The sequence below is a fragment of the Trichinella spiralis genome (assembly GCF_000181795.1).
Source record: "Trichinella spiralis strain ISS 195 chromosome Unknown Scfld1869, whole genome shotgun sequence".
In the NCBI taxonomy this organism is placed as follows: Eukaryota; Metazoa; Nematoda; class Enoplea; order Trichinellida; family Trichinellidae; genus Trichinella; species Trichinella spiralis.
In genome coordinates this window covers 1-446 of record NW_003528808.1, presented here as the reverse complement: position 1 = coordinate 446, position 446 = coordinate 1, and the positions used below count along the sequence as shown (strand labels likewise).

The following is a 446-nucleotide window of genomic DNA, read 5'->3' as shown; positions in this document are numbered from 1 at the left end:
CTATTCAACGTATGACGTTGCGTAAAAAATTTATCAAATCGATCTTTCAGGTGATCATTCATGTATCCCACTTCACATATATGGGACTTAACCGGGTATGGATTTATCGACTGGAGACGCAAAGAGTCGGAATTAAACAAAGGATCAATAGCCGATGAAAACAATGACCAACAGCGACATAAACGCCGCCAAATTGGCCACAATTTTTTCGCTTTACCGAATAAGTAAAGAAACGATCAAAGTAGTGGTATTTCATTGGCGATCACCGGACCATCGCGTGAACGATGGCAAATTGACAATCTCCCACCTATGCTACACCTTTCATGTCTCTTCACAGAGTCAGACTAGAGTCAAGCTCAACAGGGTCTTCTTTCCCCGCTGATTTTGCCAAGCCCGTTCCCTTGGCTGTGGTTTCGCTAGATAGTAGATAGGGACAGAAGGAATCC

General features: G+C 43.5%; 1 protein-coding gene across 1 annotated transcript; it reads right to left on the bottom strand.

The window, feature by feature from the left end:
* Window positions 1–205: 205 nt before the first annotated feature.
* On the bottom strand, window positions 206–446 carry Tsp_15263 (hypothetical protein; the record flags this gene model as incomplete). Its single annotated transcript, XM_003368800.1, has 2 exons — window positions 206–263; window positions 322–446. A coding segment is annotated over one exon (107 nt), but the record flags the coding sequence as incomplete, so codon positions are not given.